This window comes from Schistocerca piceifrons, chromosome X, assembly GCF_021461385.2.
Source record: "Schistocerca piceifrons isolate TAMUIC-IGC-003096 chromosome X, iqSchPice1.1, whole genome shotgun sequence".
NCBI classification, from domain to species: domain Eukaryota; kingdom Metazoa; phylum Arthropoda; class Insecta; order Orthoptera; family Acrididae; genus Schistocerca; species Schistocerca piceifrons.
The window spans coordinates 775,057,818-775,083,746 of NC_060149.1; the positions used below are offsets into that span (position 1 = coordinate 775,057,818).

Sequence of the window (25,929 nt, forward strand, 5' to 3'; positions counted from 1 at the left end):
ACTGCGCAAGACAAACCTTGGAAAAAAATTAATGAATTGGGGTGGGAGGTATTGCCTCTAATTGTACTCACCCAATATTGTGCCATCAGATGTCCATTTATTCAATCGCTACAGCATTGTGTAAGTGGCAAAACTGTGAAACTTTGGATGATGTCCAAAATGTCGTCTCCAGGTATTTTGCTCAAAAACTTATTGACTTTTATTGATCCACCATTGAAAGTTTGCACCCTAGATGGCAAAAGGTTGCTGTTAAAGGGGGTGATTACGTCATTGATTAAAAATAAAAACTTGTTAAGAATTTATCTGTTTGAATTTAATGTATAAAATGACTTTACTTTCGACTTCCACTAACAGACTGCCTGTCTCCAACTTTTACACAGCTAGTACAGTTCTTGTACAGCATCTAGATTTCCCTTACCAGTCCTTCAGCTACATCCCTTTTCCTTGGGGAAGCTCAGTTTGGTTGGAGGGAGACCAAGTCTTGGAATACTGCAAGCAGGTTCAGTTGGATATAAGTTGCGGTACTTGTGCAGAGATTAATAGACTTGCACAGGACAGACTAGCATGGAGAGCTCCATCAAACAACAACAACAACAACAGTGAATGTTGTGTATTTAAGTGGGGGTGTCATTTTGAATGACTCTGTCAGCTGTTGCACCAAGTTACAGGTGCACATAAGCAGCAATGAATAATGTCCTTTGGCCTGTGCAGTTAGTTCCATACGTCATGAAAGAAGGTTGGTATTTCCACTTGGAAATATATAATTCTCTCTCTTCCCTTTCTCCTGCTCTCCACCCACATTTCTCCTGCTCGCTCCCACCCCCTTTCATCTGCTGTGACCCCCCCCCCCCCCCCCCTTTCTTTTCTCTCCTATACATGTGCAACTGAACTGATCCCAATTACAATTTGAACACTGAAGAATTGATATTAATAGGTGGGACAATATTGCACCAGTATGTTTCCACTGTGGATGCATTGGTAATGGACAAAAGTTTTCAGTGGGCAACAGTTGCCATGATGGCAGAAAATTACAGCAATAACATGAGTAAGCAATTGGTCTGGACAATAGTTGATTTGGAGGCTCCTTTTCCATGGTATAGGGTGCCTATCGTCACCAGGTGAAGAAGACTAGAAAATACGCGACTAGCCAACTGAAACCTATATTGTGAAAATTAACATAAAGTACAAAATATAACCATTCAGATTCCTCATTCTTCCAAAATGCTCACATATTGTTATAGGACCAGACCGGAGAATTCTGCAGTTGTCAGTAGCCATAATATTTTGTGGGTCAATGAACCTCCAAACTGACTAAACACATGTGGTGTTACAAGTACAGGGTGTCCCACACGAAAGAGACTCCATAAACAAACATTTGCTTAAATTACACTTAAAGGCTTTACATAAAAATCAGGAAATGAAATGAAATGAACATGTCATACCTTGTTCATGGGGAAATAAAGGTGAATAGGTGAATTGCAAAAGGTGCTGGAAGTGACCACCTTCGGCTTGTAAACATATTTGAACACGACACAAGATTTTTGAATGTGGCTGCCAGAACCTCTGGTGTCACTGCCTGGATTTCATGGATGATGTTCTCTCATAAATTCGTGTGGTTTGTTCCCAGAGACCTTGCCTTTTAGGCCACCCCAGGGGAAAAAGTCAGGTGGTGTTAAATCAGGTGACCTTGGGGGCCACAGTCCTTTCGAAATCACTCTGCTCGGGAAAAATGAGTCAACCTCAGCCACGGTCACTCAAGACGTGTGACACGTAGTGCCGTCCTGTTGGTACCAGATGAGGCAAGCTCCTCATCATCCAACTGGTTCACAAATTCCCAAAACATTTCGATGTAAACCGTTCTTGTCACAGTAGACTAGAAAGAAATTGGTCCGATGATATGTGCTGTGATATTGCACAGAACATGTCAGTCTTTTGTAAATGCAAGAGTTGCTCGACCAGTGCTATGGATTTTCATTACACCACAAACATGTTCTGAGAGTTTATGTGGAACCATGCTTCCTCACTGAACCATGTGTACTGCGATATTCCTGGCCTCTGAGCAATAAATTGCTGAAACCAATGGCAAAAGTAATGTGTTTCTTTTTGTCATTGACATTCAGTTCCTGAACAGCTGTAACCTGTGTCAGTACATGCCAGGTTTCTTCACAGCTCTTGACATTCGCTCTGTGACATTCCACATTCCTGAGAAAAACGTTGAACAGACTTTGCAGGAGAGGCCAACAATAATTGTTTCATATCAGTCACTTTTTCTTCTGATAATGGCAGCAATCCCCTACCATGTAGGTCCAACACAATTCCACTGCTCTCTGTTTTGTTCACTAACCTTTATATGCAGCATTTAGATGGTATATGCTTGTCACCAAACCGTTCAACCAACATTCCCTGACGTGTTAAGGAACCAGTAACTCAGTATTGTCTCACAAGAAGTACGTGTTCTTAGACAGAATAGCAATAAATTGTTCCTTAACACCGTGCTCCAGCCACAGTGATGTGCAGAAGCACACTGTTGTGCCAAATGATGTTGCAGAGTGCAGTGTTGCCATGTCAAATATGTTTGTGGGGCCTTTTTTGAGTGGGACACCCTGTACTCTCTTGGGCAGTTCAGTGTTCAAGAAACCAATTATCCTGACATGAAGACGACTTCTGCTTGACAGTCAGAACACTCGTTTAAACTGTGAAGCACTAGTTAGTTATAAACAGACAATCAAGCTCAACAAGCCTGTGCTGCCCATGAGTGCTCAAAGAAAACAATCACCACTTTCTGTGAAGAACTACAACTAATAGAGGGATGTGCATAGACATTGCTGAATTGGTTTGGGAAGGACGGAGCCATGGATATAGAATCATCCCTTCTTAACACTACAGAACCAACTGTCCACCTGCCAATAGGTTTTGACCTGACTTAGGAACAGCAGATATGCGTATTAGTCTATCAGTGGTAACTTTCCTTAAAATCTGGAGTCGTTACAAGGCATAAGGTGAAACATTTTATCTTTACCAGGTATTAGTCACCATTTAGATAGAATGTTCCCAGCTGAGAAATGGGGAAGATGGATATCATATTGCAGGATATCATCATTATGTTGTCAGAGCCCTTGATCATTTCCATAATCATTATGAATAAGAAAAATGGCATTTGAAATTTCAGGATTGTCTGAAAAGAGCTGAAGATATGTTGACTATTAATACAAAAGCTTACTGGCAAATTGAGTTGATGAGGCTTACTTAGAAAAGATTCCTTCATAACATATTAGGCCTCTATGAACTGAAAGTTATGCTGCTTGGGCTATGTAACACAATAGCTCCCTTCAAATACTTGATAGGCAGCCTGTGCTGACATTTAGAATAGATGATATTCCTATATCACCTGGATGACCCTTTTGTCCTTAAAGACAAAACCATACAGGGTTACCAGGGGTTATTAGATTGGTGAAATTCTAGTATAATTATAGGAAATTGCTGAAAAGATGATTAGTTACACATATCGAATAGTCTGAATATGATGTTAGTTACACTACATTCAAGTAACAGTACTTTGCAGTTAGGTTCATCAATAAGTCCCTACGATATTTATTTGTCAGATCTTTTACTAGTGTAACGAATCGCCATTTTCTATGCCGCCTGGCAAATGTGAATGATCTATTAGAAAAACTGGCAAGATAGGCACTAAGGCTTCAGGAGTATGCCATCACAGTATTGTCAAAATTAGATACAAATTGAAGGACACCATCATCCTTGAGAGAAATCCCTTGGAACACCACTCCTAGAATTGATCATTCCCAATCACTGTTTCTGCGTTAACACACATTGCTGATAATGGAGGGAGCACCCATTATGGCTAAAGACCAAGTAGACCTTATCTAAGGAACATGCCGCAAAGGATAATTTACATTAATAGATGGAGATTTGTAAAAAATAAATAAATGTTCTAATGGGATGGAAATGTTTGCTCATATTGTCAGCCATTTGCTACCATCTGTCTTGAAGTATTTCATGACAGAGCCATTCACCTTTGAATTATCAAGATCCTTGGCAGAACCAGATACAACTATCACTAACAAAGTCCCTACCAATCTGTTGAATATTTTAAGTGTTAGTGGGAAATGCCAATGATATAAACATGCCTCAATCACGCTGTGGCATCTAGGGTCATTTCCACCTGCAGTTGTTCCATTTCACTGAAATGGAATTCACCTTATTGGGAAAACAAGCAAAGTTGATAACTGGGGGTTGATGGATAACATAGTGCAATGTTAGTCTCGTCCATTTTTGTCATCAAGACTATACTGGCAGACAGAGCTCCATAAATCATGAATTTCCTTGTGGATAATGTAATTCTGAAGTTACGAGCACAGTGCCTAATGCTCTCTGAGTGTGAAAATGTTTTACAGCCAATACTAGTGTCAGTGGTGGTTTCGCATTGCTGCAATGCTCACAGATGTAGTCCTTATGCACATTGATGATGAAAGTAGAGACTAGGATAAATACTGCCCACATTGATATTTGCATATATACTCTACAATCAATTGTATGGTGCATGGCAGGGGATACCAAGTACCAATACCAGACATTTCCTTTCATGTTCCACTCACAAACAGAGCAAGGGAAGAACAACTCTCTGTAAGCCTCCATATGAGCCCTAATGTGTCTCATCTTCGTTGTCCTTACATGAAAAGTATTTTGGCGGGCAGTGGAATTGATCTGCAGTCAGCCTCAAATGCCGGTTCTCTAAATTTCCACAACAGTTCCTCACATAAAGAATGTCCACTTCCCTCCAGGGATTCCCATTTGATTTTATTGTATGTTGATAATTTTTTTACTTTGTGGACTGTTTTAATTGTAACCAAATAAAAAAAATTGTGCCATGTGTGTTTTGCCTTTAGTCTTTGCAAGGCATCTTCAGTGGCAGATTTCAAAGCTGTTGATTTACATGTTGTGTTTCTACTCCATTGTTATGCCTGTTCTTCTTATAACTGGCATTTGAAATTTTGTTTTCAGACTTCACAGCACTAGGAACTGAACACTTGTTTTGTGTACAGTTCCTAGTGCTATGAAGTCTGAAAACAATATTTCAAATAGCAGTTACAAGAAGCAGAACAGCAATAACAAAAGAACCGAAACACAACATGTAAATCAACATCCATGAAAATTACCACTGAAGGTGCCTTGCAAAGAATAAAGGCAAAACATGTATGGCACAAAAATTGTTTGATTAGTTATCAACATACCATAATATTTTCACATAGAAGAAGGTGTAATTAGATGAATGACGAACACCAACTTCACTTAACGAAGGTTTATTCAGCACTTGCATATACAAGACCGCGGAGCGAACTGCCCCCGGCCAGAACACATACAGTATATATACAGCTACAGAACATTTCAGTACAATAATTCTTGACATTTGTGGATACTTCTAGAACGTACGCAAATCGAATATAGAAATTAAAATTGTACAGTCCAGGTGAGTTTTGAACTCCCGATCCTTCATGCAACAGTTTAGTATCATAACCACTACACCATGGTGTTACTCAGCTTCTTCTGCGACATTGCTCCCTCCTTAAGAGAACAGCGTCTCGGTGTTATGTCGTCCTAGTCTGGAAATGAGTCACCAGTCCTGCATACTCTGACTCCCGATGACTGATGCTCGCCCTGGCTGTGATCTTCTTAGAACTTCTTTTGCCGCTACCCTCTTAGTCATCTTTCCGCTTGTTGCCTGTCGCTGGAGCTTCGAATTTACCCTGGGTGGCAGGATCCTTGTAGGTCTTCATTCGAAGAATGTGGACCGTTTCTGTTTTTTGGCGTCTTACGTCAAGGGCAAAATCTTCAACTGCATAAGTAACATCAGACAACTGTCTTACAACCTTATAAGGTCCAAAGTAGCACCTGAGGAGCTTCTCAGAGAGACCAACTTTCCAAACAGGAGTGAAGATCCAGGCGAGGTCACCAGGCTGGTAGACAACTGGGCAGTGGCTCGCGTCATACCTTCAGCGATCGTTTTCTTGAGCCTGCAGTGTATGGAGTCAAGCTAACTGCCGAGCTTCCTCAGCTTTGGTTTACACCTGGCCGATGTAGTCGTTGTCCATGTCATCAGGATGTAACGGAAACACAGTGTCCATCATCGTAGTCGCCTCATGCCCATGCACCTGGAAAAATGGCGTAAATCCTGTGGTGTCTTGTTTGGCAGTTTTGTAGGCAAAGTCATGAAAGGTAACACCTCATCCCAGTTGCTCTGCTCAACATTGACGAACATTGATAGCATGTTGGCCAAGGTCTTAGTAAGGTATTCAGTAAGCCCATTTGTTTGTGGATGGTAGGCAGTCATGTGATGAGTAATGTTGCACCGAAGGTTTACCTCTGTCACAAGATTCGATTGGAAAAACTTTCCCTCAATCTGTAGTTAACGGCCTTGGGGCATCGTGTTTTAATACAGTGTCTTCCACGATAAATTTGGCTACCTCGGATGCTTCGGCTGTTTTCACAGCTTCTGTAATGGCATAGCGTGTCAGATAATCAGAGCAAACAATAATCTAGCTATTGCCACTAGCAGACATTGGAAATTGTCTGAGGAGGTCAGTCCCAACACGCTGGAAAGGCGTTTCAGCTGGTCGAATAGGTCTGAGTCTGCCAGGTGGTTTCTGAGGAACTGCCTTTCTCCTCTGGCAAGCCCTACAGTGCGACATATAGTGACGGGCACTCCTAAATAAACCTGGCCAGATAAATCTCTTGCGGATTCTATCATAGGTCTTAATAAATTCTAAATGTCCGGCCTCAGGTGTGTCACGGAATTTCTGTAGAACATCTAAGTGCGTGTGTTTAGGATCACTGGTAGCCAGCTCTTTCCAAATGGATCAGTTTTTCCTGCAAAGTAATCCATTTACTACCTTAAATTGTCCTTTCACATCCTCTGACCGATCTAATGCAAGCATAATTTGAGATATCTTGGCGTCCTTCTTCTGCTCAGCAGAGAGATCCTGGAGTACAGCAATACAGTCACTATCTTCATCAAAGCCTTGATGGTCTTGCACAGGGTTTCTGGAGAGACAGTCAGCATCTTTGTGTTTTCTTCCACTTTTGTACACTACGGTAATGTCATACTCTTGAAGATGTAGTGCCCACCAGGCGAGTCGCCCTGTTGGGTCCTTAAGACGTGTCAGCCAACAAAGTGAATGTTGGTCTGTAACAACTGTGAATGGCCTTCCATAGAGATACTGTCGAAATTTGCCCATGACCCGGATCACAGCAAGACATTCTCTTTCTGTAGTTGAGTGGTTTCTTTTGGCTTTTGTAAGTGTCCTAGAAGTGTAGGCTATAACATTCTCTTTTCCATCCGAAATTTGCACCAGAGTAGCACCGATCCCATACCCACTAGCATCTGTGTGTAGTTCTGTAGGTGCTCTCTCATCATACAGACCAAGTACAGGGTCAGTCGTCAGAGCTTTTCACAGCACATCAATAGAATCTTGTTGAGCACCACCCAAGATAAATTTAGCATCAGCTTTTAACAACTCTTGGAGTGGCCTGGCTTTTATACAAAAGTCTTTGATAAAACGATGGTAATAAGAACATAATCCAAGGAAGCTTCTCACATATCTAATACTTTTAGGAATAGGAAATTCTGTTATAGATCTCACCTTTTTTGGGTCTGGCCGCACACCTTCGTTGACACAGGGTGTCAAAGTATTTTCATTTCTTTTGCTCCAAAGAGATACTTTCTTGGATTAAGTTTCAGTCTGCCTTATTGGGGACACTTAAGAATGGCCCTCAGTCTTTTTATATGTTCATCAGATGTGTCTGAGAACACCATAATGTCACATAAATAACAAAGACACATCGTCCACTTCAGGTGAAGTAGAAGATTATCCATCACACGTTCAAAAGTTGCTGGTGCATTACACAAACCAAACGGCATTACCTTAAACTCATACAGGCCCTCGGGGGTGATGAATGCAGTTTTCTCATGATCAGCCTCATCTACTTCGATTTGCCAGTATCCCGAGTACATGTCCATCATTGAGAAAAACTTAGCCCCCTTCAGACAATCTAGTGTATCATCAATTTATGGAAGAGGGTAAACGTCCTTCTTAGTTATCTTATTAAGCTTCCTGTAATGGACACAAAAGTGCCAACTACCATCCTTCTTCCTGACGAGGACCACTGGTGACGACCATGGGCTCTGCGAAGGCTGAATAATGTCATTCATCATCATTTTTTCTACCTCATCGTGAATTATTCGACGTTCCATTGCTGACATATGGTATGCTCTCTGGCTAATTGGTTGATGGTCTCCAGTGCTAATCCAGTGGTTCACCGTCAATTTATCTAATTTGCTCTTCGCCTGTGGACTGAAGCATTCAGAGAACTCTTGAAGAATGGCAAGTATCTTCTTTTGTTGTTCTTTAGTGAGATCTGGTGACAGTCGAGCTAGAAGATCTTGTCTCGTAGTGGTAGTGCTAATTTCACCCACAGACTGAGCATGGGAGGTTTCTATGACACTCAGCTGTTCTTCAATTAACGGCTCAGCGTTCGCTACGCACATGCATCTTGGAAGGATCTGTGGTTCTCGGCGACTGTTAACTATCCACAATTCACTGAATCCGTTCTTAAACGAGACGACAGAGGCTGGGATGACCAAGTTATTCTTCAGTGGTGTGCTTCTCTTACATTCCACTAGAAGATCCATGGGTTGATTTATGGCATGACACGTGACAGTTATCTTTCTAGCGCTGACTGCAGGAATGATCAATTCATCCAGCACACATAATCTCCACACACTCAGGTGCGCATCTTCCTGTCCACAGTATCTCATCTCATCTAGCATAATATTTGAGTGACCACAATCTATAATTTCCTGAGAAGCTTTCAAAAAGTCACATCCAAGAATCATGTCATAACTACACTCTTGTAAGACAATGAATTCTAAGCGCTGTGCTTTACCACTTATACCCACACGAATGGTACCTCTTCCTATAGGTTTTACATATTTCCCATTAGCCACCTTCAGCAGAAATCTTTTGTTGTTGATGAGTACAGTTTTCTGCAACTGGCGACGGTACTTCTCCGAAATGACTGAATATGATGCTCCAGAGTCCACAAGAGCTTGGGCTGGTCGGCCATCCATGAAGATATTGATAGTTTCCTATCATTTTTGTAGTGATCAATGGCGGGGGATTTTTCTCTTCAGCATCCTCACCTCCAAGGAAGGTCACACCCTTTAGTTTTCCAAGTTTCGTTGGCTAGGTGATAGGCTGGAGCTGCTAAACGGCAATGGAGGCCTTGATCGGCGTGTTGGGGAGCATCCTCTCCAGCGGCTAGCTTGTGGCAATGGTGACCTACATCGTCCTGTACCCACATCTTCTTGTTCATCTTCGTCGTCCCAGAGTTGGCATCAGCTAAGATCGGTCTGCTTTCTCGACAATAGCACACCACATGTCCCGGTCGTCCACAGTGGAAACATACTGGTTATTTATCCTGGGTCCTCCAGACGTCAGTCTTCCTTGGTGCCCAAACAGGTTCCTCATGCGGCATTGTAGGAACATAACTCCGCCTGGGTCTTGACTTTTTCACTGTTTTAAAGGGAAATGATGGACGAGAGATTGGGTTCAATGTCTGTTCCACTTCCTCCCTTATGACCTCTTGAAGTGTCTCGGTTTTTTGCCCGCTGTGCAATCCAGGAGCCTTCTGAACTTCCTGTCTCATTATCAGACGAAAAACACTTGTGAAATCAGTTGCTTGCTGGCCGAAGTGGCCGTGCGGTTAAAGGCGCTGCAGTCTGGTACCGCAGGACCGCTACGGTCGCAGGTTCGAATCCTGCCTCGGGCATGGATGTTTGTGGTGTCCTTAGGTTAGTTAGGTTTAACTAGTTCTAAGAAATTGAAGAAATGTATGATGAAATAAAAGAAATTATTCAGATTGTGAAGGGAGACGAAAATTTAATAGTCATGGGTGACTGGAATTCGAGTGTAGGAAAAGGGAGAGAAGGAAACATAGTAGGCGATTATGGACTGGGGGACAGAAATGAAAGAGGAAGCCGCCTGGTCGAATTTTGCACAGAGCACAACATAATCATAACTAACACTTGGTTTAAGAATCATGAAAGAAGGTTGTATACATGGAAGAACCCTGGAGATACTAAAAGGTATCAGATAGATTATATAATGGTAAGACAGAGATTTAGGAACCAGGTTTTAAATTGTGAGACATTTCCAGGGGCAGATGTGGACTCTGACCACAATCTATTGGTTATGACCTGTAGATTAAAACTGAAGAAACTGCAAAAAGGTGGGAATTTAAGGAGATGGGACCTGGATAAACTAAAAGAACCAGAGGTTGTACAGAGATTCAGGGAGAGCATAGGGGAGCAATTGACAGGAATGGGGGAAATAAATACAGTAGAAGAAGAATGGGTAGCTTTGAGGGATGAAGTAGTGAAGGCAGCAGAGGATCAAGTAGGTAAAAAGACGAGGGCTAGTAGAAATCCTTGGGTAACAGAAGAAATATTGAATTTAATTAATGAAAGGAGAAAATATAAAAATGCAGTACGTGAAACAGGCAAAAAGGAATACAAACGTCTCAAAAATGAGATCGACAGGAAGTGCAAAATGGCTAAGCAGGGATGGCTAGAGGACAAATGTAAGGATGTAGAGGCCTATCTCACTAGGGGTAAGATAGATACCGCCTACAGGAAAATTAAAGAGACCTTTGGAGAGAAGAGAACCACTTGTATGAATATCAAGAGCTCAGATGGAAACCCAGTTCTAAGCAAAGAAGGGAAAGCAGAAAGGTGGAAGGAGTATATAGAGGGCCTATACAAGGGCGATGTACTTGAGGACAATATTATGGAAATGGAAGAGGATGTAGAAGAAGATGAAATGGGAGATATGATACTGCGTGAAGAGTTTGACAGAGCACTGAAAGACCTGAGTCGAAACAAGGCCCCCGGAGTAGACAATATTCCATTGGAACTACTGACGGCCGTGGGAGAGCCAGTCCTGACAAAACTCTACCATCTGGTGAGCAAGATGTATGAAACAGGCGAAATACCCTCAGACTTCAAGAAGAATATAATAATTCCAATCCCAAAGAAAGCAGGTGTTGACAGATGTGAAAATTACCGAACTATCAGCTTAATAAGTCACAGCTGCAAAATACTAACACGAATTCTTTACAGACGAATGGAAAAACTAGTAGAAGCCAACCTCGGAGAAGATCAGTTTGGATTCCGTAGAAACACTGGAACACGGGAGGCAATACTGACCTTACGACTTATTTTAGAAGAAAGATTAAGGAAAGGCAAACCTACGTTTCTAGCATTTGTAGACTTAGAGAAAGCTTTTGACAATGTTGACTGGAATACTCTCTTTCAAATTCTAAAGGTGGCAGGGGTAAAATACAGGGAGCGAAAGGCTATTTACAATTTGTACAGAAACCAGATGGCAGTTATAAGAGTCGAGGGACATGAAAGGGAAGCAGTGGTTGGGAAGGGAGGAAGACAGGGTTGTAGCCTCTCCCCGATGTTGTTCAATCTGTATATTGAGCAAGCAGTAAAGGAAACAAAAGAAAAATTCGGTGTAGGTAATAAAATTCATGGAGAAGAAATAAAAACTTTGAGGTTCGCCGATGACATTGTAATTCTGTCAGAGACAGCAAAGGACTTGGAAGAGCAGTTGAATGGAATGGACAGTGTCTTGAAAGGAGGATATAAGAGGAACATCAACAAAAGCAAAACAAGGATAATGGAATGTAGTCGAATTAAGTCAGGTGATACTGAGGGAATTAGATTAGGAAATGAGGCACTTAAAGTAGTAAAGGAGTTTTGCTATTTGGGGAGCAAAATAACTGATGATGGTCGAAGTAGAAAGGATATAAAATGTAGGCTGGCAATGGCAAGGAAAGCGTTTCTGAAGAAGAGAAATTTGTTAACATCCAGTATTGATTTAAGTGTCAGGAAGTCATTTCTGAAAGTATTCGTATGGAGTGTAGCCATGTATGGAAGTGAAACATGGACGATAAATAGTTTGGACAAGAAGAGAATAGAAGCTTTCGAAATGTGGTGCTACAGAAGAATGCTGAAGATTAGATGGGTAGATCACATAACTAATGAGGAAGTATTGAATAGGATTGGGGAGAAGAGAAGTTTGTGGCACAACTTGACCAGAAGAAGGGATCGGTTGGTAGGACATGTTCTGAGGCATCAAGGGATCACCAATTTAGTATTGGAGGGCAGCGTGGAGGGTAAAAATCGTAGAGGGAGACCAAGAGACGAATACACTAAGCAGATTCAGAAGGATGTAGGTTGCAGTAGGTACTGCATCAAACCAGTCTCAGGACTGAAGACCACAACAACAACAACAACGTTTAGGGGACTAATGACCTCAGCAGTTGAGTCCCATAGTGCTCAGAGCCATTTGAAATCAGTTGCTTCCTCCATCACAGACATCGATATGATGTTTGGAAGCGTTTCACATTTCTTGCGTGTAATTCTTTTTTGATGAATTGTCTCGATTTACTGGCACAATTTTTTGAAGTCGCCTGCTGTCAAAACCTTCCTCAGGAGTAGTGCTTGTTACATGTCCTCAGCAACACCCTTCATGAGATGTGCAATCATATCTTCCTCCTTCATTCTAGGATCCACTATTTTACACAGCTCCAAGGTGTCATGAATGTAAGATGCTGTAGTTTCTCCTGGACAGTGTGCCCTGCACTTTAATTTATCTTCAGCCTTGCAATTCTGTTGTTGTGTGTTGCCAAAATACTTGCGCAGTTCCACCTGGAATACTTCCCAGCTTGTGAACTTCTCCTCGTTGTTCTCATACCATTGCTTGGCAGTGCCCTCCAAGTAAAAGAATACATTAGCCAAACACACGGTGTCATCCCATTTGTTAAATTTGGCTATGTGCTCATATAGCTTTCAGCCCCTTGTTGGGATCTTGGCCATCGTCACCAGAGAACCCGGAAGGATATCTCATGTGGTGGCACACAGTTGCTGTCATTGTAACGTCTTCTTCTTCTGCCTCCAGTAGATTGCAATCTGTTGAATATGGCTTGAACTTGGGTTTCTCGCCATGTAAATGGCGGCTCTGTTGTTGCCTGATGGGGGCCACTGTGTTGTAGATAATGTGCGCTATCACAAGTTCCAATACCCAGCGTCTCCACCAGAATAATGTCACCTAGAAGAAAGTGCAATTAGATGAATGACAAACACCAACTTCACTTACGAAGGTTTATTCAGCACTTGCACATACAAGAGTGCAGTGCGAACTGCCTCCAGCCAGAACACGTTAGGTATATATACAGCTACAGAATGTTCCAATACAATGATTCTTGACATTTGTGGATACTTCTAGAATGTACTCAAACTGAATATCGAAATTAAAATTGTACAGTCCAGGTGAGTTTTGAACTCGCGACCCTCCATACAACATACATAACCACTACACCATGGTGTTACTCAGCTTATGTTATACACAACTGGGGATGACAGGACTACAAAAGTTGAAGATTCCCATCTGAGTTAATGAAGCGTTTCTGTAATACTTAGGTGTTAATCAAAACTACTGGTAACAAATCTAGCAGCATGCCTCTGAATTATTTCAATGTCTTCCTTTAATCTGACCTGTTGGGGATTCCAAACTCTCAAGCTGTACTGAAGAATGGATTACAGTAGGGTTCACAAGCCGTCACTGTTATATGCGAGCTGCACTTTCGAAAATTCTGCCGATAAAACTAAGTCAAGCATTCATCTTCCCAACTACCAACCTGTCACACTCATTCATCCATACATACATTACAGTTAAGTAAGACCTAAAGTTTCACAACATTATTTTTGCTCCGTGGTCGAGTGGTCAAAATCATAATTCATAGCCTATTCATGATTCAGCTTGTTGATACTCAGAACAGTTACATCAAATAGCTTACCACAATTTAAGTATGAGAACCAAGGTGGACAGCCCTCGTGCACACTTTAAAGACACAGAAAATAAGGATCAGGAATACAACACTGCTAAACACTGACTAGTAAACTAGCCCAGGAAACTTGTCTCGATATACTTCTTGTATTGATATTGTTTCCCAGTTTTCTCTTCTAGTCTTCAGATCTTCCTGAATCTGATCCAGCTCTCTTTTTCCAGGTCATAGTATTGGTCTTATCCTCTGCACATTTCTAATAAAGTATTGTTTTGGCAGGCAGCTATCCTTCATCCTCTACACATATCGAAAACCACTTGAACTGTGTAGCACTCAGTCTCCCTGCCATTGACAGATCCTCTTCAGTATCTGCTCTGTTGTCTTCATTCCTAATTTTATCTCTTATTGTCTTCTGCAAGGGTGGTCACAGAAACTTCATTCGCATGCATGTAACTTGCTCAAATCTGCCTTATTAATTACACAGCACTACAAGCTGTCTATCATAATCGGTAGATATGTTTTAAGCTTGGTCTGTTTGGCTCTCACAAAATGTCCCTTGTCCCACACAAGGTTCCACACATCACGAAAAATTTTAGGTCCCTTTCTTGCTCTGTTCTGTACTTCCGGTTAGGAAGTTCCATTACCTTATATTGGGCTTCCTAAGTAACTGAAAGTGTCCACATATTCAGTTTCCTCTCCCACTAGCATCGGATGGCCCTGGGCAGATGTCCTGCTCACAATCATTGCTACAGTTTTTCTATTGCTTGCTGTCAGCTGGTACTCTTTAAACTTGGAGTTCCATTCATCTAATCTTCCCTGCAGCTCTAGTTATGTTTCTCTCCATATAACTACATGATAAGCAAATAACCATTTCCTTTATAATCACTTCTGTAAGTGCAATGAAAACTAATGGGGAACATGCATTACCCTGTTACAAACCCCTCTCTCTGTCCTGAACCAGTCTGATCTGCCATTACCCACTTGTACACCACTTCAGCAGTCTTCATATAGCATTTGTATCCCTCTTCTTAGGGAATTTGTAACCATTAGTTTTTCTAAACAGTTCCAGATCGTAAACCTTAGCACACTGTCATATGCTTTTTTCCAAAACCAGGAACGTGATTGAGATCTGTACCCTTTTCCCAATACGTTTCCATTAACTGTTATTGCTGTGTCCCTTAATACACTAAGCAGCAAATGCATAAGTTGTATTCTTTTTTTAACCAATTAAATATTATAAAGTTTGTAAATGAAACAGCAACAAGCCATAAGTATGGCTTAAAATGGTTTATTTGAATCAAACCATTTCTTACAACTCCATCTTCAGACGGTTGTTACATGTTTCATTATTTTCTTGCTGGGGCCGCCATTCAAATTTGTTATTGGTTTGCTGCACTAGGACACACAAACAGTGATTTGTTTTCTGTTGGCTAAAATTTACTAGAGATTTAGTTCTTTTGATCTCTATCAAAACATTTATGAAAAGGTTTTAAAGTTATTAAAATGTAAAATGTGCTGTATGATTCTGTGTGACAAAATCGGCTAGTGTTTTGTTATGAATTTTAAAATCAACACACATGTGGATGTGCACTATGTGAGTGCTGTTAAATTCACTGGAAAACACTTGAAACCACACCATTCCCTGTTTAATGCAGGACACATGATTAACATTTACAAAGCTTCACATGAGTAACAGAAACAATATTTTCAAATTCATTACAGTGGTAAAGATGTTAGTTTACTGATGCTATAAGAATGTGTGGGTTTAGTAAAATATGTCTTTGCTAGTGCAATGAAATTAATTACAAAACCAAAAAGAGAAGTAAAATTATTTACAATAATTTCTAATATGCTGAATGGCTAGAATTACACATACAAAGGTTTATACATAAACAATACCAAAACCTGCGTACAGTGAATAAGAACAATAAGGTAAATTTTCAATTATAGTGATGGAGCTAAGTTTGAACATAATGGCTATCATTCACATGGAGATTTTAAAATAAAGATGTAAGTAGTTTATATTGCATTGATACTAAATTAAACTCAATCTGAACAGGCCTCAGAAGGCCCAATGGTACCGACCGACCACCGTGTCATCCTCACTGATAGGCATCACTGGATAAGGAGGGGCATGTTGTCAGCACATTGCTCTCCCAGTGATTTTCAGTTTTCGTGACCAGAGCCACTACTTCTCGAAACAGCTGTCTTTAGATGGATTTGTAAAAAATCTGAAAGGAGCCATGGTTTGATTCAAATAAACCTTTTTAAACCATACTTGTGGCATATTGCTCTTTTACTTATAGACCTTGTAGTATTATTGCCACAGTTCTCAAAATGTAAAGTTTCGACAAAATAGTGCAATTAAATGTTGTTGAGAACACTATACAAATGATATTGGTACAGTTTAGTCTTGGTTTTCAAATGGAAAGGTCTGAACATACTTCTGTACATGGTTAGTGCTTTCAGGAAATATCTCTAATGCTAAGAGAGGCTTTACACATCATACTAACATGTTAAGATTGTTCAGTATATTGGAGGATTTGATGTAGCTTTATAGATGCCCTCATCCACATTGACTTCCTCTGTCACTAAATAAGTAGAATAATCCTATAGTGCAGAAACAAGTGGATGAAAACCAGTTTGTGTTGTATCACAAGGTAAAGGTATCCTTGGGCTTGTTTGCTACTGTAGTTGACATTTTACAAGGCCACAATAAATTTATGAACCTGTGCCCTCCCCCTAATTACAGTAAGGAAAGTTCTGGGAGAAATTTAGCAAAGTTCTCATTCTCTCTTGTGTGTGCCTCTTAATGTCTAAAAGCTTCTGTTTTTGTTCTTGCTCTGTGTGACAGAGATGATGATGGCATATTATGACATATGGTGGAAAGAAGTACTAAAAAATTGCAAGTGATACAGTTTGCTGTATCAATAGCATTGTGTTAAAATGTTCTAGTCAAGTTACAAAACAAGAAGTGTGTGTTTTGAAGAGGGTAGTGCCCATGTATTGTAGTCTGAAAATTTTCAGTTTTTATGAAGATTTCATTATTTTGAAAGTGGTGTTGAAATATATGGTGTTATTTGGGAAATGGTCATGGAAATATGCCTGCCTCGGGTAGATCTTTGTGGAGTCAGTTATCAACAATAAGTTCTTTTGTAATGACAACACAGCACACATTGATGAAATATGTGTGGTGACTACTTAATAGTTCTCACTTCCAAGTTCTTGTGATCTGTAACTTTGGCTTGTTTACACATGTGTGTACTTCGCTGGAAGGACAATTATGGATGAATAGCTTATGCAGACATGGGGCATTCAGTGTCCTCTGATGCCACAAGACACTCTAAAGCCAGTCATTGGACCATATGTTTGGAGGCTGAAGAGACACAATAATAAGCTTAATTAAATGTGTATTGCTAAAGTTTATCTGTACCCTCTGTGAAACATTTCACCATTTTAAGCAGGAAACAGTGTCTTCAGCACTACAGCAAGGAAAGTTTGAACATTTCAGCTAGGATCCAGGCAGACACTGTCTTGCTGGAATATAATACTAGGAAGATGCTGGAAGGAAGATATTATTTAGCCTGTTATTACCAGCTACAGTACCCACCAATGTTAGTTGTTGAAATTGTGGATGACAACCTATATCTATGCCATCAGTCCATATAATATATTTATAACTGCATACTGGAATCCAGCATTGAATCACGAGTTTTATAAGTAAGACTAAATTTCAGTTGAGGACATCTCTACAGAGATGGTGAGACATGCAACCAGGTAACATTATAGGAAACATTGTTTCAACATATGTTGAGAAGCATTTTATCACACAAATGGCTATGATGATGATGATGATCACTTGTGAGTGTGATAGTGATTTGAGTAGCTACAATTGTATGTTTTGGAATATGACAAGCATAAGAAATAAATACTCCTCTTTCAGCATACTGCCACCACTAAAATCAGATAATACAATACTCATCTCTGTTTTGTACCATGTTTGTAACTCTACTTCACTACTTAACTAATACAGCCTCTATCCTAAATGTCAGATCTCAGATCCCACATACTTGGATATAAGCACTTGACTGCTTGCCTTAATGTCATCTGGCAGTAATTACCAATTAACTGACTACATTAGTTCTCAGAAGATTCTTAATAAGTATCTCAGTAACATTCCACCACGCCCTTGAATGTAGACATCATCATATGGAATCTCATATTGAAATTCACTGTGAAGCAATTATTTTGTAGTGGCAATGTGATTGAATTAGCTTGAAATTTTGCCCCTGCCTCCAACACCAGTCCCTCATAAAGCACGGTACCTTCAATCACCCATTATGAAAGTTTATAAATCAGTCAAGAAGGCTAGGAGAATGTTTTCTGCTAGATAGAGCAGATAAGCAGTCATTAACATTTTACTTAGACAGAAAACTGGCATCACTTAGTTCCAGTGAGATGAATGTAGAGGAATTATAGGCAAAGTTTAAGCAGATAGTAAATCGTGGTCTGGAGAGTTATGTGCCTAGTAAGTGGATAAAGGATGGAAAAGATCGACCATGGTTTAATAATGAAATTCAGATGATGTTGACAAAGCAGAGGCTGTTGTACTCTCAGTTCAAAAGAGAACGTATAAATGACGACAAGCAAAGGTTAGTAGAGATTCGTGCACCTATGAAAATAGAGATGCATGAAGCATACAGCTACTACCACCTTTGCACTGTAGCAAAAGATCAGGGACAGCCAGATAAAACTCTGGTCCTATGTAAAATCACTAAGTGTGTCGAAGGCCTCCATTCAGTCCTTTTTGATCAGTCTGGTGTGGCAGTTGAAGGTAGCGAAATGAAAACCGAAGTTTTAAATTTCACATTCAAGAAATCACTCACACAGGAAAATCGTGCAAACATACCGTAATTTGACCATTGGATGGACTCCCGTAAGGATGACACAGTAATAAGCATCCCTGGCATACAGAAACTACTGAAAGATTTGAAAGCAAATAATTCACCAGATCCAGATGGAATCCCAATTCGGCTTTACAAAGAGTACTCTATGGCGTTGTCCCCTTACCTAGCCTGCATTTATCATGAAAGTCCCGCCCAGTAAAAAGTTACAAATGGCTGGAAAAAAGTGCAGGTGACTCCAGTATGTAAGAAAGGAAAAAGAACGAACCCGCAAAATTACAGACCAATATCCCTAACTTCGGTTTGCTGCAGAATCCGTAAACATATTCTCAGTTTGAGTAAAATAAACTCAGAAGCTTATGTTTATGAGTCAGCATGGTTCTAGAAAGCACTGCTCGTGCAAAATTCAACTTGCCCTTTTCTCACATGATATACTGCAAACCATGGATGAAGGGCAACAGGCAGATTCCATATTTCTAGATTTTCGGAAAGCATTTTACACAGTGCCCCGTTGAAGGCTGTTAAAGAAGGTATGAGGATATGGAATAGGTTCCCAGGTACACGAGTGGCTTGAAGACTTCTTAAGTACAGGAACCCTGTTTATTGTCCTCAATGGCAAGTATTCAAGTAGGTGTCAAAGTTGAGTGACTGTAGGAAGATACAAGACGAATGGCAGCTAGCTCCAAATGTGGAAAAATGTAAGTTAATGCGGATGAGTAGGAAGAACAAATCTGTAATGTTTGGATACAGTATTACTAGTGTCCTGCTTAACACAGTCAAGTCGTTTAAATACTTGGGTGTAATGTTGCATAGCGATATGAAATGGAAAAAGCATGTGAGAACTGTGGTAGGGAAGACGAATTGTTGACTATGGTTTATTGGGAGAATTTTAGGAAAGAGTGGCTCACCTGTAATGGATACTGCATATAGGACACTGGTGCAACCTATTCTTGTGTACTGCTTAAGTGTTTGGGATCCGTACAAGGTCAGATAGGGGGAAGACATTCAAGCAATTCAGAGGCAGGCTGCTAGATTTGTTACCAGTAGGCTCAAACTACACATGTGTTATGGAGATGCTTCGGGAAATCAAATGGGAATCCCCGGGTGGAAGGTGACGTTATTTATGAGAAACACTATTACAAAAGTTTAGAGAACAGGCTGACTGCCACACGATTCTACTGCCACCAACATACATTGAGCATAAGGACCACGAAGATAAGATATGAGAAATTAGGCCTCATGTGGAAGCATATAGGCAATTGTTTTTCCCTTGCTGTATCTGCGAGTGGAACAGGAAAGGAAATGACTAGTAGTGGTACAAGGTACCCTCCACCATGCACTGTATGGTGGCTTGTGGAGTATCAACGCAAATGTAGATGTAGATGCTGCTGAAAGGGACAAGTTTCCAAAACATAGGCAGGTTGAACAGAATTGAGCTCCCAACTTATTTCATTCAATGATGGGTTTCTTTTCGATATGTTAATTGACCATATATCAGATATAAAAACAATATTTTATTTTTCTTACAGTCGCTTTCAACGGAAACGCATTTTCAATTTCAGCTACATGTATTCTTCGTGCCTTTATTGGGGGGGGGGGGGGGGGGGGGGAAGAGAAGAGGAATGGTTCCAATAGTGTATTGTACTAGGGCATGATGAAAAGTAATGACTCCTTTTGGTGCATGGAAATTGGATGGGGCCAAGTTGGGACTGGATGGAGGATGATCAATGACAGTGGACCAAGGGTGTCAGATTGTTGCAGATGTCACAGCACTCGGGTGGTCTGACATTGTTGTGCTGAAGGAGAGGGTGTTTCATGTGTCATAAAGTTCAAAACTCAATTACTACATGCTGTTTCTCAAGCACCAACATAGTTACATTACACACTGCCATGTTACATGCTACAATTCAGAGTCCTCTAGTGACAGAGGGATGCAAATGTGTAGAAACAAAGAATAAAGATGTAGAATGTCCATAACGTTCATTTCATTTAAAAAGCTCTAAGTGTTTTCACATAAAAAATTCTGAGGTCTCTCTCTCTCTCTCTCTCTCTCTCTCTCTCTCTCTCTCTCTCTCTCTCTCTCTCTCTCTCTCTCTCTCTCTCTCATTCACTATGTGGCATACAGAACCTGTATCATGATATAGTGCACATTATAAGTAATGCAAAGCACCTTAATTAAGAAATAACAATGCAGGCCTCATTATACAGTGTTAATTTTAGAGTAGTGATGTTTTCAATGAAGTGCAACTTATTGCTAATGAATTGCGTAGCAGACTAAAACTGTTTATTTCAATGTATATATTCATTATGCCATGAGTTTCTTACACTGTTGTATAATTCATTTAAATAAATTCAGCTGTCTGAATCGTGACCCAGAGCAGAATGAGATAACCATTGACATTTTCCCCTTATTTCTGAATTGCCTAACACATTATGCTTAAAGGCCTGTCTTGGTCACATACATTATACAACTCTCGTTGCTGGTTTTGACTTACTGCCATCAGCAGATCATTAAAAGTATTCAGATAAAAATCTCATTCATCGAATAAACTGTACACAAGGGTACACCTGTATCCATTATTATTCAACGACAGTATTTTAATGTGAATACTTTTAATGATCTGATAATGGCAGTAAGCCGAAATCAGTAATATGAGTTGTATAGCATAGGCGAAGGAAGACGGACAATTATAAATAAAGTGCCAAATGTGATTGTGGACTTGTTTACACACTTCATGTCTTCAGTGGATTACCTGACACATGCTTGCGTCCATATCCCTTTTTAGGAGATGTTGACAGTATAATTTTATCTACCTTCTTGTCAATGTTGCTTCTCTCTTCACTGCCCTTTGGCAGCTCTATTTTGCATTACAATTTATTAGAAATTAATATTTTCTTCTTCGATTTAATGTATGTTTCAGACCTCTTCGAGAAGATGAAACACTTGCTGTGCCACATTCTCATAGTGCCTCCAATGTATCCACTAAAAAAGATTCCAATGATCTCAGTAAAAAGAAGTCTGTCAAAACTGAAGAAGCTAAAACTGTAAAAAAGTCAAAGAAGGGCTCTAAATCTGGAGTTAAGAAGAAAAAATCTGGACGACGTCATCCCAAAGAGGCAGTGGAAGATCAGTCGACAACTGCTGACATGCTGACTCTGGATGAACACTTGGATAAGCCTCTGGTAAAAGAAAAATATTATAAATTGCTTTCCACTTAATCTTTGCCAGCACAAAATTAACATCAGTAGTTTCAGAAATATGTTTGGAAACAACAATACCACAAAACATTACCAGTAAGTCTACTGTTTTACTGCCCATGTCAGATGCGTAAAGGGTGTGGGGAAAAGCTGACTTGCTATGGAGACTGACAGAGGCCAACGAAGCATTTTTTTATCATTACTTTTTGGTAGATAATAACTTAATCACAGTTTTTTGTGTACTGAATTTGTCCATGATCTCCATTTTTTCTACTTTTGACAGTTCTGTTATGATGTGGTTTTTGCTATAAACGAAGGATTAACAAAACAGATGTATATGAAATAAACATTAGTTTGATTTTTCAGTATGAAAAAAGGCTTTATTGAAATGCAAAAATTATTGCATAATTATTATGTATCTGAAGGCTTATATTTCCTTTCTCTTCTCTTAAAACATCTAATATGATTTTTATCTAATTAATTATCAGTTGTTAGTCTGAGTGAAGAGGGACACTGTTGTCTCCCATCATATTGTTATTCTAATGGCTCTGACACCATCTTTCCATCACTTTTGTGTCTTGATGAAAGCACTGGTATTGTTCCTCACTATCAACACCCAAATTTTCAGGGGAAAAATTAAGGTGACTGTCTATCATTCAAATTTTCAATAGCACAGCATCAAGTACAGTCACTCACTCACTTTCTGAAGTAAATGGTGTTCATACATACTGCAGTGCTTTCAGTCGGCAGTGTAGATTGATGAAAAATGTATGTAGATTATTAACTTAATACTGGCTCTTGAAATTTTGTGATTGGGCTTTCATGGGATAATTGGCATGTGTCTTCAGGTGTTTGCCATTTCAGTTTTTTCAAAATTTCTGTGACACTCACCTGTGTGTCAGACTAGCCTGTGACCATTTGTGCTGCCCTTCTTTGTGTATGTTGTGTGCCCCCTAGTTAGTCTTGTTTGGTATGAGGACCACTAGAGCAATATTCTAAGATGGAACACACAGCTGATTTGTGAGCAGTCACCTTTGTACAGTGACAGCAGTTTCACAGTATCCTGAAGTGTGCCACCTACCTTAATGACGAGTGAACCTGTGCGAGTCATTTCATCTCTCTACAAATTGTTGCCCAGAGGTATTTTTATGAATTCACTGATTCCAATTGTGACTCATTGATGTTGAAGCCATAAGACAAAACTTTTCTGCACTTTGTTAAAGGTTCAGTTTTTCTACATTGTAAAGAGCACAGTTTTTTATCTCTGAACATTTAAAACAAGTTGCCAGTCTTTGCACAACTTTGAAATCTTATGAAGCTCTGACTATGTATTTGTGCCACTCTTTCTTCAGATAGTATTTCATTATTGATAATTATAAAAACTGGGAAAAAGGCTAAGGTTTTTTATTAATATTGTCTGCCAAATAGGTAATATAGATCATGAAACATCTGATAGGGTAAGTTTGAAGGTACTTGATGTGTCAATGACTCTGCTTCCAAGATAACATGTTGCATCCTCCCTAATAAGAAATCATCAGACCAACCAAAAATTAATAAATGTTGGTGTGGCACCAATCAAGTGCTTTCCAGAAATCAAGAAACATCACATCCATCCAGTACCTTGATTGCTGGCTTTCCAGCTGTTGACTGACAAAAGTGCAAGTTGGTTTTCACATGAATGATGTTTTCGGAATCTATGCCAGTTGACTTGGGGGAAAAGGGCATTCTGTAGGAGCTACCTCATTATGTTTGAGCTCATAACATTCTAAGACACAACAACAGTGGATGCCAAGAATGTTGGGCAGTAGTTTTGTTAAACACTTCTGTTACCCTTTTTGTTATTAGTTGTGGGCTGTGCTTCCTTCCAATCATTTAGCAGTTTTCTGTTCGAGGGGTCTATTGTATGTTTTGGTAAATGGAATTTAAATCAGCAGCTGTAAATTCTGTATAAAATATGACAGAGATTTCATTGAGATCTGTAGTTTTGTTTAATGTTAGCAATTTTAGATGTAGCCTTCACAAGCTATGTATAAGCAATAGTTCCTTTCAACATAAAATGGTACATAAGACGACCTGGTGTTTACCTGATGGAAACACTCTAAATAAAATTGGTTAAATTTGTATAAATAGCTGATAGAAGTCATCTTTGTTAAAAAAAAAGACATGCCCCTATCATACTGCAGATGTTTGGTTGTATCATTTCTTGGTCTGAGCAGACTTGAAAATGAAGTTTAAATTGCATCATCACTGACAACCTAAGCAACCATTTGATGTGGCAAAGGAAGTAGAAAACTTATTTGTAATCAGCCTTAAAAATTGATCCAGACACTTAAAGAGCTACCTGACTACTTGGTGACATTGAAACACAATGGCTTCAATTAAAGGATTCTGGGAGTACATGTGCTGAAGAGAGAACTGGATGATGAAGAGGAACATAGAAAGAGCAATGGATTCATGACCGAAATTGGCATCTGATGGATGAAACAAAAATGGTAAAACAATGGCATGAACAAGCTAAAGTTCAACAAGGGCTTCAATTACCTAGACAAAAATAGGCCATGTTAGACTATTGAGTCAAAAGTGGTTGTAGAGTCAACAAAAATCGTGGCTTGAGTGGGAAGGCAGAGAGGTGCAAAATGCTGCCTCGACATTTTTATCATATCATTAGAGAACTTAATGGAGCCCATAGTTTTTAAAAGAGTTCCATAAAGGATAAAAATGGCAAGCTTCTGATCACAAAAGATGAATGAGCTACCAGATGGGTTGAACACTTCAGAGGAACTTTAAATCAGCCCAATCCATTTAATGCAGCAACTTCGAAAATTTACCAGAAATACAAGAGATAATGGTAAAAACAGGTTATATCACAGAAGCAGACAGGTGCGCAGCAATCACAACACCTTAAAACAATAAAGCAGCTCATTGGATGAAATTACAGCTGGAATTCTGAAATATGTAGGTCCAGACTTGCTTCACCACCTTCGTAAATTGTACAATACCTGTTGACAAACAAGGCAAGTTCCAGAAGACTGAAATCACGGAATCATTGTTAAACTACTGAAGAAAGGAAATCAAACCAAATGTACAAATTGGATAGGTATTGTGCTTCTCATGGTGCCAGGCAAAGTCTTTTGCCTCATCCTTCTAAAAAGGATACAAGAAGCATCAGATTGTCGACTACAAGGTAAACCAGCTGGCTTTCGAATTGTGAAATCCTGCTTTGAACAAATATTTGTTCTGTGAAATGTAATGAAATGTGTAGAATTCAACTGTCCACTGCATCTAGACTTTGTTGATATATCAGTCATAGATTTCCTAATGAGAAACATTGTGACCAACTCCAGCATGGGTTTTCGAATGAGCAATCTAGTTCTGGATTTTGCTGTTGACATCGTTCTTCTGGCAGAAGCACCACAAGGTTTGCAATTAATGATTACCAAACTGGATGGAATGGCCAGTTCTGTATGAACAAAAATAAATAGTGCTAAAACAAAAACAATGTGCATAACATGTGGAAATTTATCTACTCAAATTATAATGTTACAGAAGGTACTACAAGATCTTGACTGATTTCCATATCTTGGCTGCCTTATCTGTAATAACGGGATCCTAGATGCAGACATTACCATCAGAAGTGGTAAAATTTTTTACAGTCTCCCAACGAATGTGATCCATATGGCAGTTAGACACTAAAAGTATGTCCACAAAGATTCAGCTTTACTCCTGTGTCATGCTACCAGTTTTTCAAGTACACCTGCTAGACCTGGAAAATGTCAGAAAAATCACACACAGTCTCAATATTTTTCACCAATGATGATTTTGCCACGAATTTTGATGATCAGCTATTGTGACCTTGTTTCAAATGATGATGCGCCAAGAAGTATTAGTCTAGGCAGCTTGC

The 25,929-nt window shown here is 39.7% G+C and overlaps 1 protein-coding gene across 1 annotated transcript in view; it reads left to right on the forward strand.

Annotated features, from left to right (window-relative positions):
- LOC124721568 (AP-3 complex subunit delta-1) overlaps positions 1–25,929 on the forward strand; it is a 269,083-nt gene that overhangs the window by 222,924 nt on the left and 20,230 nt on the right. The window contains exon 21 of the mRNA XM_047246607.1: positions 21,752–22,013. Within this exon, the coding sequence (XP_047102563.1) occupies positions 21,752–22,013 (262 nt within the window). The remainder of the gene's footprint in view (positions 1–21,751; positions 22,014–25,929) is intronic.